The sequence below is a fragment of the Eublepharis macularius genome, chromosome 2, assembly GCF_028583425.1.
Source record: "Eublepharis macularius isolate TG4126 chromosome 2, MPM_Emac_v1.0, whole genome shotgun sequence".
In the NCBI taxonomy this organism is placed as follows: Eukaryota; Metazoa; Chordata; class Lepidosauria; order Squamata; family Eublepharidae; genus Eublepharis; species Eublepharis macularius.
In genome coordinates this window covers 162,834,586-162,847,609 of record NC_072791.1, presented here as the reverse complement: position 1 = coordinate 162,847,609, position 13,024 = coordinate 162,834,586, and the positions used below count along the sequence as shown (strand labels likewise).

Below are 13,024 nucleotides of genomic sequence, written 5' to 3'. Positions count from 1 at the left end.
TGTGCCCGAGAGCCAAAACACACGTTAAGAAATACCTAGGTTCAGCACGTGTTCTCTTACCTCAAGGTTTGCCGGGATCTGTAGGCGTCCTGGAAGCTTAAAGTTTAGCATTTACAGAGCAGCAGGGAGGGAAATACAGGCGCCTGTATTTCCCTTCCCCTTCCTGCTGCTCTGTAAATGCTAAACTTTAAGCTTCCAGGACGCCTACAGATCCCGGCAAACCTTGAGGTAAGAGAACAAGTTTAGCATTTACAGAGCAGCAGAAAGGGGAAGGGAAATACAGGCATCTGTATTTCCCTCCCTGCTGCTCTGTAAATGCTAAACTTTAAGCTTCCAGGACGCCTACAGATCCCGGCAAACCTTGAGGTAAGAGAACACGTGCTGAACCTAGGTATTTCTTAACGTGTGTTTTGGCTCCAAGTGTCAGGCTCCTTCTTGGTACTATGTGGCCCTGAGGATAGGAATGGGATATAGTAGTGACAGATACTTGGGGATATTTAAAAAAAAAAAACTAAACTAAACTTTTATTTTTATAAGAAGCATATCAGTTTCATATTATTTCTAAAACCTGATGGTTTCAAGAGTAGTTCTCAATTCTTAAAGTTGCTTCACTTAAACCCAGTCACACAGGTCTCTCATGCTTAAGAACATAAGCAAAGCCATGTTGGATCAGGCCAGTGGCCCATCCAGTCCAACATTCTGTCACACACAGTGGCTAGAAATCCAGTGCCATCTAAAGGACTGTCAGTGAGGCCAGGACACCAGATGCCCTCCCACTGCCTTCCTTCCAGCACCAAGACAACAGAGCACCACCTCCCCACAAAGAGAATACCATCTATCTCCTGTGGCTAATAGCCACTGATGGACCTCTGCTCCATATATTTGTCCAGTCCCCTCTTGAAGCTGGCAATGCTTGTAGCTGCCACCACCTCCTGTGGCAACGAATTCTATGCTTCACACATAGTTTGTCTGCTTTTGACATTAATTTCTTTCTCAATTACAAGTAAGACCTTTTCTCAGGTGTACACACAGTTTGCCTGCTTTCTCCTGACTGCATGTTCTTTCACAAACACAGGCTACCACACAGGTTATATTTCTCTCAGACAACATAAACAAGCTCAGGCTGCACACCGCTTGCCTGCTTTCTCCTGACTGAATCTTTTTTCTCCACTCTCAGTCTAAAACTGCATTCATTCCGCCCACACTCTTAGTCATCAACCAATCATATCACTCACTCATCCCTCTCTTTCACCCCACTCTTCATCTACAGCACACTAAGCATTTAAAGACATGTACACACATTTACTTAAAATCATTACAGGCTGTTTTGGGACAGTGTTCAAAAACTTCCTGGGTTTTTAATAATATGTTAATGTTCATGATTTTATCATGTCTTACTCTGTGAGCTGCCTAAAGCAGTTTTTCTGGCAATGCGGCATATGCATTTTCTAAATAAATACATTCTGAATATAGCAATACAGTTGACTAGGACTTGCTGAAATTAACACTTCACTAACGGTAAAGATACTTTCACAGACTTCCCATAAGCTTCTGGGCATAATTCAAAGTGCTAGCTTCAACCAATAACACCCACAATGAATGGGAAACTCTTTTTTCCTTCTAAGTGAGAAAGCCAGTAGGATCTGAAATGATCCTGGGCCTCCAGGAGTACACTCACAAAATTCCCTTCAGCGCACTCACCCTGTAACATGTAAGCTGCCAACTGCACAGCTGTTTCAAATGGACATTCCAACCTGGAACAGGAGAAGAAAAAAACTCAGGGCATTTAGAAAATAAAAGTATGAACTACAGAAACAAGGTATTAATTTAGACTGGTGGTCAAGAGCACAGATTGAATCTAGATATAATAAAGATTTAAAAATGGGAGGTTTTCATTTAGAACAAAAAGACTTTGAAAAACTATTATGTGACTCAGATGAAAAATTGATTAAGAAAATGTACTTATTAATGCAAAGGAAGATGAATGAGGGGGTGGAAAAATGTAAAATTTTATGGGCTCAGAACTTAGGATATAATATTGACTTGGTACAGTGGAACAAGATATGGAAAGTGAATGTTAAAATAACTAAGTCTGTCACATTTAAAGAGAATTTATATAAGATGTTTTACAGATGGTATCTAACACCGGACAGACTGGCTAAAATGTATAAAAACACATCAGATAAGTGCTGGAAATGTGGGAAACATACAGGGACATTTTTGCATATGTGGTGGTCCTGTAAGGAGGTGCATAGATTTTGGATAATGGTGCACACATTATTGCAAACTATTTTACAGATTTCAATTCCCCTTAAACCAGAGATATGGAAGAAGACTTTTTTGTCCCATGGACTTCCTTCTACAAATTGATTTAAGATAAATATAGAGACTAAAATGTAGTAAGGCAACAGGGCCGGATCGACAGGGGGGTAGTCTGCCCCCATTGCCGCCAAAGAGGGGGCACCAAGCACAGTTGCCAGCCCCAGGAGCGTGCTGCCAGCCCCGGGAGCGCGCCTGGGGAAAGGCAAACTGCTCAGGCAGCCTCCCAGCCACCCGCACTGCCTTTTGCCTTTCCCGCAGGACAAGGGGCGGCTGGCTTGCGGGAAAGGCAAAAGACAGCGTGGGTGGCTGGGAGGCCGCCCGCGCTGTTCGCCTTTCCCCAGGACAAGGGGCGCGGCAAGCCGGCTGTCCCTTGTCCTGGGGAAAGGCAAAAGGCAGTGCGAGTGGCTCGGAGGCTGCCCACGCTGTTCACCTTTCCCCAGGACAAGGGGGCGCGCGGCAAGCCGGCTGCCCCTTGTCCTGCGGGGCAGGTGAACGGCGCGGGCAACCTCCGAGCCACTCGCGCTGCCATGAGCTCCGCGGCGCGCCGGGACAGCCGGCTTGCTGCAGGGGCGGGGGCACCCCAGCATGATGACGTCACGGGAGTGACGTCATCATGCAGCACCAGGAGAACCTAACTACGGTTGCCCTGGGCGCTGGCAACCATAGATCCGGCCCTGTAAGGCAATACTGCAAGAAATATCAGAAATCACAGTCAATTTTGTGTTAAGATAAAATGAAATCTGGAGAACTAGAACGTTGATATAAGCAAGCCTAATGAAATTTTTGTATTCTTTTTTCTTACTCTCTCTTTTTTCTTCTTTCTTACTTTCTATCTATATGGAAAACCAACAAAATATATTTTAAAAATAGAAAATAAAAGTATGTTAGGATTTGGAAGAGGTGGTGTGATACTGATACATTTTAGTGATATTGCCAAATGATTCTTAAGTTTGTTTAAAACCACCATTACATTTCATCTAGAGTGGCTGAATTTTCAAGACTCTATATACTGCCGTATACTTACTGAGTCAAGCAAAAACCTGACTGCAAAGACAGTTCTACAAGTATTTCACTCAGGCACATGATTAATAAGCACCAAATTTAAATGCAGTGTCTGTGCTAAAGAAACTAACACAGGTAACACAAAATAGGTATCACACAAAAAGATATATCCCAATCCCAACTGCTACCCTTCCCAAACATTTTATAGCCCTGTGGAAAGCTGAATATATTCTATAACTGGGCAGGAAAAATGCATTATGACAACATTAATGAAACAAAGAAGAAGAACTGCGGAACTTAAGAATACCACAGTTGGGGCACTTGTTGACATGGATATTTTCTACCTCTCTCTTCACCCAGAAACTGAGATCTCTGAAAAGCTGGCATCAAAGGTCACAGGACCTATACAAATACAAAGTCACATGGCCTGGGAGGAGAGAGGACCGCAGTGATGAAAAGGAGTTGGGCAAGATAGTCACCATCTTGCTCTTGCATCAAAGGAAGCACCTCCAAAGGAAAAGGAAACCTGAGATCTGAATTTCCCTCTTCACTTACATCCCCAGGATGTGTGGCTTTTTCTTGTTGAAGGTCCCACAACCTCCATCATCTGTTTTTGAGTAGTCTCTGGGGTTTCAAGGGAAACCCCAGAGACCCCAGGAAATACCTATGCCTGTGATTGTCCTTGTGTTTCACTGGATCCAACCCTAAGTCTGAGCAAACCACACACATAGTTATTCATATCTATCAGCAGCTATTAAATATGCTCACATCTTCAAAGTTGAGTAGGAATGAATAACTAGCATTTTGGAGATTGATATATGCCCTATTTATGTTATCGTGTTTACAGCACAGATATAATGGAAACAAGCCTTACACTTTGTAGCATTATCAGCAGTACTTACTTGCCATTCAGAATGTCTTGTCTTAACTGAAGGACAAATAAATACCTATTACCGGAAAGAAGAGCAAGAACATCAGTTCACATGACCAGCCTTAAAGCTAGGTGGTAGATATGAATACAAACTTTAAAATATTAACCTGATACTTGAACTATTTAGAATGATTAAGAGCTACACTTTGGTGCATGGAAACAAGGAGCAATGCATTTCATAGCAATTCTAGTTAAAATAATTTGATTTTGTAGCTTTTCTTGTCTCATTATAAAGTTTTTAAAAGAAGGATGGATTTCCAAGACAGTTTAAAAGCATTAACACCATATCTGCAACATTTCCTCAAAAAGGGTTTAATAAACTGACCTAGTTATGACTGCAGTCTGAAGCTGAGCATTACAGGTTCCAGTCAAGAACCCTAGTATTAAAGAACCAAAATGTCCTTGAAAACCCAGAAGACAATGTTCACTGTACTGCCATAATGGGACACTTGAAGGAAGTAACCATTTTCAGATCATCTTGCTCTCTTCCCTCCCTCGCCTTCTTTGTCCTTCAGGCACAGTACATGATGACTGGATGTTTTATGTATTTAGAGATGAAATACTGACACAGTAATGACTTACTGATTCAGAAGAGCCTACTAGATATGGTATTATAAACACAAGTTTTGCAAGCCCTTATTAATACAGAAAATGTGTATGTTGCCTCTCCAGATACCTGTTCAAGGCAGCTCACAAAGCAGAATAATACAAAGTAAACACAATTAATACAAGACACAAGCTTGGATCCTGTGCAGCATTTCCTTAGGTGGAAAGATGAAAATGTACTATGACACCATAATTCTGCCCATGAAGTGCAAATCCCCCCTTCTGCCACAGCAGCCCAAAACATCCTCCGAAATGCTTTTCTGAGTCTCCTGTCCCCTAGAAGTAGCATGGGGGGCATTTTGGACTGCAATGGAATGACAGAGGTAAGAAAGTCGAACTCTGAGGACAGAAATCCTTCCAACCATAGTGACGCTATGCTGGATCCGAGCTACGTAACACAATGCAACACAATATAATAAAAAACACAAGAGCAGCATACAATGAATAGTAATTATTTATTATTTTGCCAATTTATTATTCTGTTTTCTGCCACAAAGTTTATAGCAGATTTTTTGGTTTCCTTTCTGTGCCATTAAGTGGAAAGATATGCACTTTATGTACCTTGTGAGTTCTTCACGCAAGTTATTTGGCTCAGAGGAATAAAACTTTACACGAAGATGAAGACAGTATGGTGGACCAACTACAAAAGAGAATTCATTTGGGTTACTGACAGCAAGAACTTGTTCTGTAGCTATGCCTTCATTAGTAGTTGTACTCATAAAAATTAGCCTAAAAATAATGGTTTGGATCCTATGATCTTTCCCTTGTCTGCATCCACTGCAGAGGCTTTCCTCCACAGCAGCACTTGCTTCCTCTGCCGCTAGCACTTCCACATGCAAAAGGAGGCCTTGGAAAACACTAACTTTGCATACATGAAAGTGGTAGGAGCGGATGAACCGAGCGGCACAGAGGAGGAAAACCTCCACACCAGACAAAGAGATCAAAGGGAACAATGTCGTAGGATTCGAAACAATATACTTTTACACACATCTTCAAGAAAACCCCATTATGAGACATAATACACGAAAGAAGATACAAAATCTACTAGCAGAAACAATGAATGAGGAAGCAGACAAAAATACTTTTATATATTAAGAAGAAGCCAACACAAGTCACATCACGTTCAGTTGATTTGTCTTGGCACATCAGACAATTCTAGGTTAATCCCAATATTGCAAAACACTATCCATGAATGGAAAATGTTTTAATCTTGGCAGTGCACCCAAGACAAATCCTTGGAAATTCTTCCTAAACATTCAGAATAATCTTGGGAGTATCTGGTATGAACAGCTTATATCAGCATACAGTACAGAATTCAGAGTCAAATCCGGAGACAAAGTTTACTCGAGTCAAGATTTTTTTTTTTACCCGTCCCAGTTAATTCAACTAAGAGAAGATAAATGTTTCTTTAAAATTACACAAGTCCAGGTCAATTTGTATGGCCAAGTCTTTTCCTGAATGTATTATATGATAAGCATAACTCTCTGAGAGAGGGAGACTGCTCTTAACACAAGCTTTCTCCATCCACTGAAATCTTCTACATTCCCATTTGTAAGTCAGCTCTATGTTTCCTCAAACCCAATTTAACTTTCAGTTCATAAAGTGCCACCATTCTGGAAAGTGGAATACTCGTTCAAGCAAGACACACGTTTATTCACACTCATCACCGTCCTCCTCCTTCAGGAAAGTCAGGGCTCAGAGCAATAGCCTGTTTTGGTAGACCACACACCTCATTCCCCTCCAGTGACAGAAACTGTAGCTGGGAGATCAGCACGGCGCTTATACTCAAGTCTCAACTCCCAGGAATTTGACACATTTGTAATGCCAGCTCTTCAAAATTTTCACATCATTTTGCATTTGTTAGGTACATTTATCACAACAAAGAAAGCCACATGAATTCAATAAAAGGCCAGCACTGCAAAGGCTGTTAGAATATAATCTGCTCATTCTTCTCTTTAATCAAATTGCCACAGAGAAAATATATGGCAATTTGAAAAGTGCTTTAGATCCTTTTGTTGTTGCAGCTCAAACAACCTTTTTGCTCCAGAACAAATCAACCTTCAGTGCGTCATGCAGCAAGCAATTATGTAACGCAAGTCAAAGGGAATCATGTCACCACTAGTCAGCTGCCAAGTGTCTGGCATTACAACATTCTTCTTTGAATATTGCTGAAACAGATTCTGGAGATGAAATACTTTTCAAACAGGAGCACAACACCTAGCTGAGGAGTATATGCAAGAAAACAAAGGAGGGGGCACTTACTTTTAACTTGTTTTTTGATACTCTTTGTGTTGTCCAACCAATGCTGAAATTATAAAAATCCATAGTTTAAAAGCAATGTTTCAAAACAGACGAAGTGTTTTCTAAAAGAAAACATTAAATCTAAAGTTTGCCATTAAGAAAACAATTTCAAAAAAGGAATGAACAAAAATCTTTTCCACTTGAAGCTTCCAGGATATAATTTTATTTCAAATCAACATGTATATAAACTACACTTAAACTTTTCACAACATTACAGAACCACACTGTAATAATATATTTGGTTATTATAACTAGGATAAGCTTTTAAAAGCCAGGTTAACTTTCAGCTGTAAAATCAATAGCAGCAATCTTTTTGCCACAGAACACTATAATTTCCCCCTGCAGCCATGGGCCAGAACCCTGGGATGGATCCCACAATCCTCACTGACAGAAGGGGTAGAAGGACTAATTTTATCCCCTTCCCATTCCCCTATTCAGGGATGCATAGGCGGTTTCATGAGAATAAACTTTCCCAGGGATAGGACGTACTGCAAGTAGAAAAGGACCATGGGAAAGACCCATGACCACCAGTGCCTTCCACTTATATACTACAGGCTAGGTGCCTGTAGTATATGCCAGGTGCCAAGTCACCATGGCACTTAGAAATTTCAACATTTCAGCACTAGACAGCCAGTGAAGTTTGGTAAGTACAGGTAAATGTGTATTACTGTAATCAGCACCTGCTAGCAGTCTCACTGATGCATTCAGGCCCAGGTGAAGTTTCCAAGTCATCTTCAAAGGCAACTCTATATGTAGAATGCACTACAATAATCTAACCTGGAAACAACCACATGGATTGCATGGATAACTGTTGCCAGAGCTCAGTTTTTAAGAAAGTCAAGCTAATGAACTAGCCTAAGTTGGTTAAAAGCATTATGTTCTACAAATGAAACCTGGGCATCCAATTGAAGCAACAGATCTAATAGCACTACTAAAGTGTCAAAGTGCTTTTTAAGGGGCTGTATAAACCCATAAAGAATGAGATGAATCCCAATTACAGGACCAACGTTACCAATTGTTTCTACGGAGAAATGGGAGTTCTATTATTAAATGTCACCTCTATGAGGCAGGCAGATCACTCACATTTGCCAGTCCAATCTGTACAGATTCCAAATGTCAACCCAAAAGTCAGTCATAGTTTATAGCAGCCAACTGAAAAATGCACACATGAGCAGTTCTAAATGCATTAGAACTAAGCAGCACTTTAAAATATGTAAGCATAACAATGCACTTCAGTGGCCTGATCTCTCTTCGAAAGGAAATGGATATGATTCTCAGGACACACAAGACAATAAATCAACAACAGGAAATTATGCATAAACATATCTTCTTTGGACTATTATTTGTTATCACCCGGTCTCCATCTCACCCAAACGTCCTTCACTAAGAATGTTCCTTCAGGTAATGAAGGTGCTATGAAACTTTACACAAGCATAACAGAAAGAGGAGAGGAAGGATGTTCCCAGACTGCAAGGCATAGGGTATGTTTGGCAATGAAACAATCTGTTTTCCTTCACCTCCTCCACATTCCAGAGGAAGGCAGTTAACAGACCACAGACAGGCACGATCCCACTTAGTTTGACTCAGTTCCTAACACCACCACCACCTCAAAGAATTCATCTTGAAAGGCAAATTGGGGGGAGGGGACAGAGAAGTGAACAGTTTTGCAGACAGGGAGCTTGGGAAACACAATAGCTTAATCTCATAATTCTATTACATTTGATAGTCTTGGTTTGCTCAAATTAAACTGCCACATAATATAATACTTTTCTGATTGCTTTTCTTAGGATACTGTTATTTCACTTTACTAAATCAAGAGAATAAGGTAGAACTTAAAATGAGGGATATATTATGTAGCTTAAAGGACTGAAAGCAGAACTGAAAACTTTGAATTTCTAATGCACCATATAATCCTTCCATGGCCCCTACCAAACCAGCAGCCAGCTCTCCAAGTTTGCAAGAACTGCCATTTCTATGGCTCTTGCACTTGTATGAACATGAACAGTCAATCTCTCAATAACATTACAGATCGTGCACTTATAAAACACACTATTCAAAAAAAGGTGTGCAGAAGAGTACCAAACCACAAAAATAATGAAGATCCCAGTATGATTAAGATTATACAAATGCTCATTCAGGAAATATTACTTACCAAATTTAGCTACAAGATAAAGATTTACAACATGAGATTAAAAATTCTGAGGCAGTGAGAGAACAGGAAAGGAAGCCTAATTAATGGGATAGGAAAGAATGGGTACAGAATACTCCAAAGGACAATACAATCCATATATTAACCTAATTCTGAAATTCAAAGGACAAATAAGACTGTTAAGTGTTAAGAGAAGGCCAAAACTTAAAACGCTTGTCACACAGCACCAATTAAAGTTGGCCAATTAAGTGCAGGAATCCGCCAACTGTGCATTTCTTTCTATTTGATATTTACTTTGTTGAAGTCTTATGCATCAACTCTTCACATTTACCACAGAGGTTCTAAGCCACTGATTTAAAAACTCTACCACTCCACGATAGTGATACAGGATACATTTTCATTAAATGTCCTTCACGCTACCTCAATCAACTTGTAGAGACCCTTTGACTTTTCCCCTTCCCTTTTGAATTGTTCTCAGGAAGAAAGGAACAAGCTCTGCCAACCAAAATGTTTGCTATTTTGTGGGGAAGCCCATTGGTTTCTTGGCCTCTGTAAGTTTGGGAGGTACAGGGAAACAAAATTTGAGTCCTCTTACATTATATTTAATAAGTCTGAAAATGGAACAGCAAATGAAAAATTCCTGTAAAACACACACACACACTCAAATATTAACAAGCATTATCACTATTCTAATCATACATCTCTGGTACAGGAATGATTCTTGCCATAATGAGAGTATGGACCTAACTTCCTTTTAAAAGGCTGTATTTATTAGAGTAGGGGTGTGCGCCTCGGGAATCCAATTCGGGTTAAAAACTCAAATTGGGCCCGATGTGGAAAGATTTGGTATTTCCGATTCTTTCAGAAATACTGAAGCAAAGCTTTCCGAAGTGATTCGGATTGCTTCGGAAAGCTTCAGGGCAGCCAGGATCATTATTTTGCTGGCTGTTCGCATTTGCAAACAGCCAGCAAAGTTCTGTAGCGATTTCAAGCCTCCTGTGCTTTCTTAGGAGAGGAGAGGGGGGAGAAGGCGTGAGTGACTCACTCCAACCTCCTCCTAACCCCTCCCCGCTTGTAAAAAAAGACAGGAAGCTTGAATAAGCTTCAGAACTTTGCTGGCTGTTTGCAATGCAATGCAATGCAATGCAATGCAATGCAATGCAATGCAAGCAGCTAGCAAAGTCTGCTGAGATTCCCGCCTAATTTACAGGTTAGGAGGGGTGAGGATGGGTGAATGAGTGAAAGGGGGAGGAGGGAGGGGGATCAGGAAAGGGAGGGGGGTTAGGAGTGTCCAATCTCACTGCTGTATTCTCCTTCCAGCCAATGGATTCTCTGGAAGGAGATGCAGCAGGGGATTTAAATTAGAGGCTGGCCTTTGGGCCAGCTTCCATTAAGTTCCTGTGGTCTAGTGAGACTGGAGAGACTCCCATTGTTGCTGGTAGAGGCTCTCTGTCTCCATTTTGGATGCCCTGCTGGAGGACTTCACCTGGAGGATTCCTTCCTTCCTGCCTGCCTGACCATCACTGGACTGCAGGACTGGTGAGAGAGTCATTGACTCACAGGGTTTTCTTGGGGGGGGGATTTTTTTGGTTGTCTGGGTGGGGGGAAGGGGAGGGATTGTTTTTAAAAAGTTGATTTAAATTAATCTTTATTTTTGGGGGGAGGAGGTATTCTTGCATCTTTGTGTGTGTGTGTGTGTGTGTGTGTGTGTGTGTGTGTGTGTGTGTGTGTGTGTGTGTGTGTGTGAGGGCCTTTTGTTGGTGTGTATGCAGCTTCTGGCTGGGGCATTTGTTTTGGGGGGTGGAATCTGGTATTATGTTAAAGGTTTAAACTTTATAGTTTATAGTTTGGGTTTTTATTTTCCAGTTGTTGGTATAAAGGGTTAGGGGCTTGACTGGGGGAGGGATTTTCCTGTTGTTTCAGAAGTTTGCTATTGGGAGTTAGAAAGTTCACTGTTGGGAGTTTGAAGTTTCATTTCTGCTTTTGGTGAGGGTGGGGGGGGAATTGTTTCTTGTTTGAATTAGTTTTAAAGGTGGTCGTTGGTTGTTGTGGGTTTTCCGGGCTGTATTGCCGTGGTCTTGGCATTGTAGTTCCTGACGTTTCGCCAGCAGCTGTGGCTGGCATCTTCAGAGGTGTAGCACCAAAAGACAGAGATCTCTCAGTGTCACAGTGTGGAAAAGATGTAGGTTATTTGTATCTACTCAGGAGGGGTGGGGTTGAGCTGAGTCATCCTGTAAGAGTTTCCCAGGGTGTGGAATGCTAATGGCGGGAGGCTTCACTGTATCCAGAGGAGGTTCTTTTGCATATGGATTGGTACTTGATGTGCTAATCTTCTCTGCAGGACTATTGTCGGGTGTAGAGTGTTTTGTTAGCCTGGTGTTTTTCAGAACTGGCAATCATGCTCGGTTCATTCTTAAGGTTTCTTCTTTCCTGTTGAAGTTTTGCTTATGCTTGTGAATTTCAATGGCTTCCCTGTGCAGTCTGACAAAGTAGTTGGAAGTGTTGTCCAGTATTTTGGTGTCCTGGAATAAGATACTGTGCCCTGTTTGAGTTAGGCTATGTACAGCCACTGCTGATTTTTCAGGTTGTCCAAGTCTGCAGTGTCTTTCATGTTCTTTTATTCTTGTCTGGATGCTACGCTTTGTGGTCCCGATGTAAACTTGTCCACAGCTGCAGGGTATACGGTATACTCCTGCAGAGGTTAGGGGGTCTCTACTGTCTTTTGCTGATCGTAGCATCTGTTGTATTTTTCGGGTGGGTCTGAATACTGCTTGAAGGTTATGCTTTTTCATAAGCTTTCCCATCTGATCAGTAATTCCTTTGATATATGGCAAAAACACTTTTCCTGTGGGAGACTGTTTTTCTTTGGTTGTTTGATTCATCCTGGGTTTGATTGCTCTTCGGATTTCATTTCTGGAGTAGCCATTTGCCTGAAGTGCGTGGTTTAGATGATTAATTTCCTCATTGAGAAAGTGCGGCTCACATATCCGTCTTGCACGATCCACTAAGGTTTTCATTATGCCTCTTTTCTGTCGGGGATGGTGATTGGAGTTTTTGTGTAGGTACCGATCAGTGTGAGTTGGTTTAAAGGTGGTCCTTTTAAAAAATTTCAATTAAACTTGCTTATCGCTTCTTTGCTCTGTGCGTGTGTGTGTGTGTCTGTGTGTTTGTGAGTGAAAGGTTTAAAGGGTTAGGGGCTTGACTGGGGGGGAGAAGGTGCTGTTTTTAAGTGTGTGTGTGTGTGTGTGTGTGTGTGTGTGTGTGTGTGTGTGTGTGTGTGTGTGTGTGTGTGAGAGAGAGAGAGAGAGAGAGAGAGAGAGAGAGAGAGAGAGAGAGAGAGAGAGAGTTCTAGTTCAGGTTCAGGTAGGGGCTTGCTTGTGGGTTCTGATTTTATTTGCTGTGTGTTTGAGGGGTTGGGCCTAAGTTTTTAATTTCAATTAAACTTGCTTATTGCTTCTTTGCTCTGTGTGTGTATGTGGGGGGAAGGTGCTGATTTAAGTGTGTGTGTGGGGTTCAGAGGGGGCTGGCTTGGGGGTTTAGGTAGTTTTAACTGTTGTTAGTTCTTGTATTGAAAATTTTAAAGTTGTTGTATGAGTTGGTGTTCCTCATAGTTTGAGTTTTACATTTAAGGCTTGTTGTTTGCTAATTGCCACTGTTGTTCTTCTTGTTGGGTTATTGTTTGTGTTAGCAGTTATAGCAGTGTTTGTTAAGTT

The 13,024-nt window shown here is 41.4% G+C and overlaps 1 protein-coding gene across 1 annotated transcript in view; it reads right to left on the bottom strand.

The window, feature by feature from the left end:
• EPB41L5 (erythrocyte membrane protein band 4.1 like 5) overlaps positions 1-13,024 on the bottom strand; it is a 103,800-nt gene that overhangs the window by 67,053 nt on the left and 23,723 nt on the right. The window contains exons 4-7 of the mRNA XM_054972993.1: positions 7,124-7,166; positions 5,423-5,501; positions 4,227-4,271; positions 1,702-1,754 (exon numbers count right to left, since the gene is read on the bottom strand). Of these exons, the coding sequence (XP_054828968.1) occupies positions 1,702-1,754; positions 4,227-4,271; positions 5,423-5,501; positions 7,124-7,166 (220 nt within the window). The remainder of the gene's footprint in view (positions 1-1,701; positions 1,755-4,226; positions 4,272-5,422; positions 5,502-7,123; positions 7,167-13,024) is intronic.